General features: G+C 39.1%; 1 protein-coding gene across 1 annotated transcript; it reads left to right on the top strand.

Moving 5' to 3' along the window:
• Nucleotides 1–8: 8 nt before the first annotated feature.
• Nucleotides 9–1506, top strand: LOC111377742 (alkylated DNA repair protein alkB homolog 8-like; the record flags this gene model as incomplete). The annotated part of the gene is given in 1 exon segment (XM_023000866.1): nucleotides 9–1506. A coding segment is annotated over 1 exon segment (1077 nt), but the record flags the coding sequence as incomplete, so codon positions are not given.
• Between the last annotated feature and the right edge of the window lie 295 nt (nucleotides 1507–1801).

The raw sequence follows: 1801 nt of genomic DNA, 5'->3' as shown, positions 1-1801 counted from the left end.
GTTTTTTTTATGCACAGAATATTTTGTAAACATGCACTAAAGAGACTTCTTTTTCGCTTTTTATTTTTTATTTTTTTATTTCCGTCTGTTTTGTGGAAATAAGTTTGGAGATATTTGTTTAGCTGCAAATAAACTGTATGTGTTCCTTGATAGGAATTGACTGTCTAATCTGAATAGCAGATAATCTGCATTTCTTTCTCTTTTTTGGATGTTCTTTTGTTTTCAGATAAAGGCAACTGTTTTTATTTTGCTTTATTTATATTATTTAGGAGAGACTATCTTAATTCTTGTTAACAGGCACTTTTAAGTTCTAATTAGCTATCTTTCGAGTTGTTTTGTTGCATTATAGTTGTTCTTTCATGCATTTGCAGAGTTGAACTTATTTCTCTTGGTATTGCTATTACAGAATGTCGCCTTGTTTATAATGGCATGATCCTTAATCCTGCGACTGTGGGACCTAGAATATTTTGCATTGACGGAGTCTTGGCTTGCTTAACTGTCATATTTACTGCCGCCCATAATCATATGAGAGGTCTGTGCAGCATGAAAGGAGTCGGGGTAGATAATTCCTCTGGTGTATGTCCCCATGTGTCTGATGCAGAATCTCAGGTTTTACTACCTTTATCTAGGAGGACTGAGCAAAAATGTCCATCCTCAGAAGTTCACTCGACCCCAGAAATTGAGAAGAAGTATGTTCTTCGTGTTTATGATGCAATTGCTCCCCATTTTAGTTCTACCAGGTTTGCAAAATGGCCCAAAGTGCAAATGTTCTTGAACTCTTTGCCTCAAGGATCGCTCGTCTTAGATGCTGGATGTGGAAATGGGAAATACTTGGGTTTAAATCCCAATTGCCATTTCATTGGCGGTGATATTAGTCCTCCTCTTATCAGTATATGTGCAGGTAAAGGGCATGAAGTTTTAGTTGCTGATGCAGTAAATCTTCCTTAACAAACTGGTTACAGCGATGCTGCAATTTCCATTGCTGTGTTACATCACCTGAGCACAGAAAGCAGGAGGAGGAAAGCAGTAGATGAATTGATTCGTGTTGTTAAAACAGGTGGCCTTGTCCTAATTACAGTTTGGGCTAGGGAACAAGAAGATAGATCATTGATTAACAAATGGACTCCGCTTACTCAGAAGTATTTAGAAGAGTGGATAGGTCCTGGTAGCCCTCGAATTCACAATGCGACATCTACATTTGCTCTAGACGGCATCCCTGAAACTGCTGAAAATGGTCCTGGGGAGCAGTCGAAAGATTTTCCTGCCGAATCTTCAGATGTAGCATCACATGAAATTGTGCAATCGAACTCTAGATATGGAGATCAGTCACTGGCTTCTAAAACTGAAGAGAACTGTGCATCCCAACAGGAATATTTTGTTCCTTGGCACTTACCTTATCATCGAGCTGAAGTCAGTGGAGCTTCTGCCAGTGCTGTAGCAAATGGTCTGGCAAGGAAAGATGATAAGAAGGGGGCAATGGTTTATGTTGGGAATTTACTTAAACATGCACAGCGGAATTTAACAAATTTCAATTCCCATTCAGGATTCAGCTTTGTATTTAAATAAAAACTGTGATTAGAAATATACCTTTACTTGTGATTTGCAAATTCTTTCGCATTGTTCCTTTCCAGCAGCTTGAATCTGCCTCCCACAGCTGTCCAATTGTCCAGCCTCCAATGAAATCCACACAGAGAGAAGACAACAACTGCTAGGGTTTCTTTCTTGTGCTAGCAAGAATAATGAATCCCTTATTGGACCTCAAACCCTAGCTGCATATATATATAAACCCAAACGGACCCGG

This window comes from Olea europaea, unplaced genomic scaffold (genome assembly GCF_002742605.1).
Source record: "Olea europaea var. sylvestris unplaced genomic scaffold, O_europaea_v1 scaffold17136, whole genome shotgun sequence".
Taxonomy (NCBI): domain Eukaryota; kingdom Viridiplantae; phylum Streptophyta; class Magnoliopsida; order Lamiales; family Oleaceae; genus Olea; species Olea europaea.
This window is presented reverse-complemented; position numbering and strand designations above follow the sequence as displayed.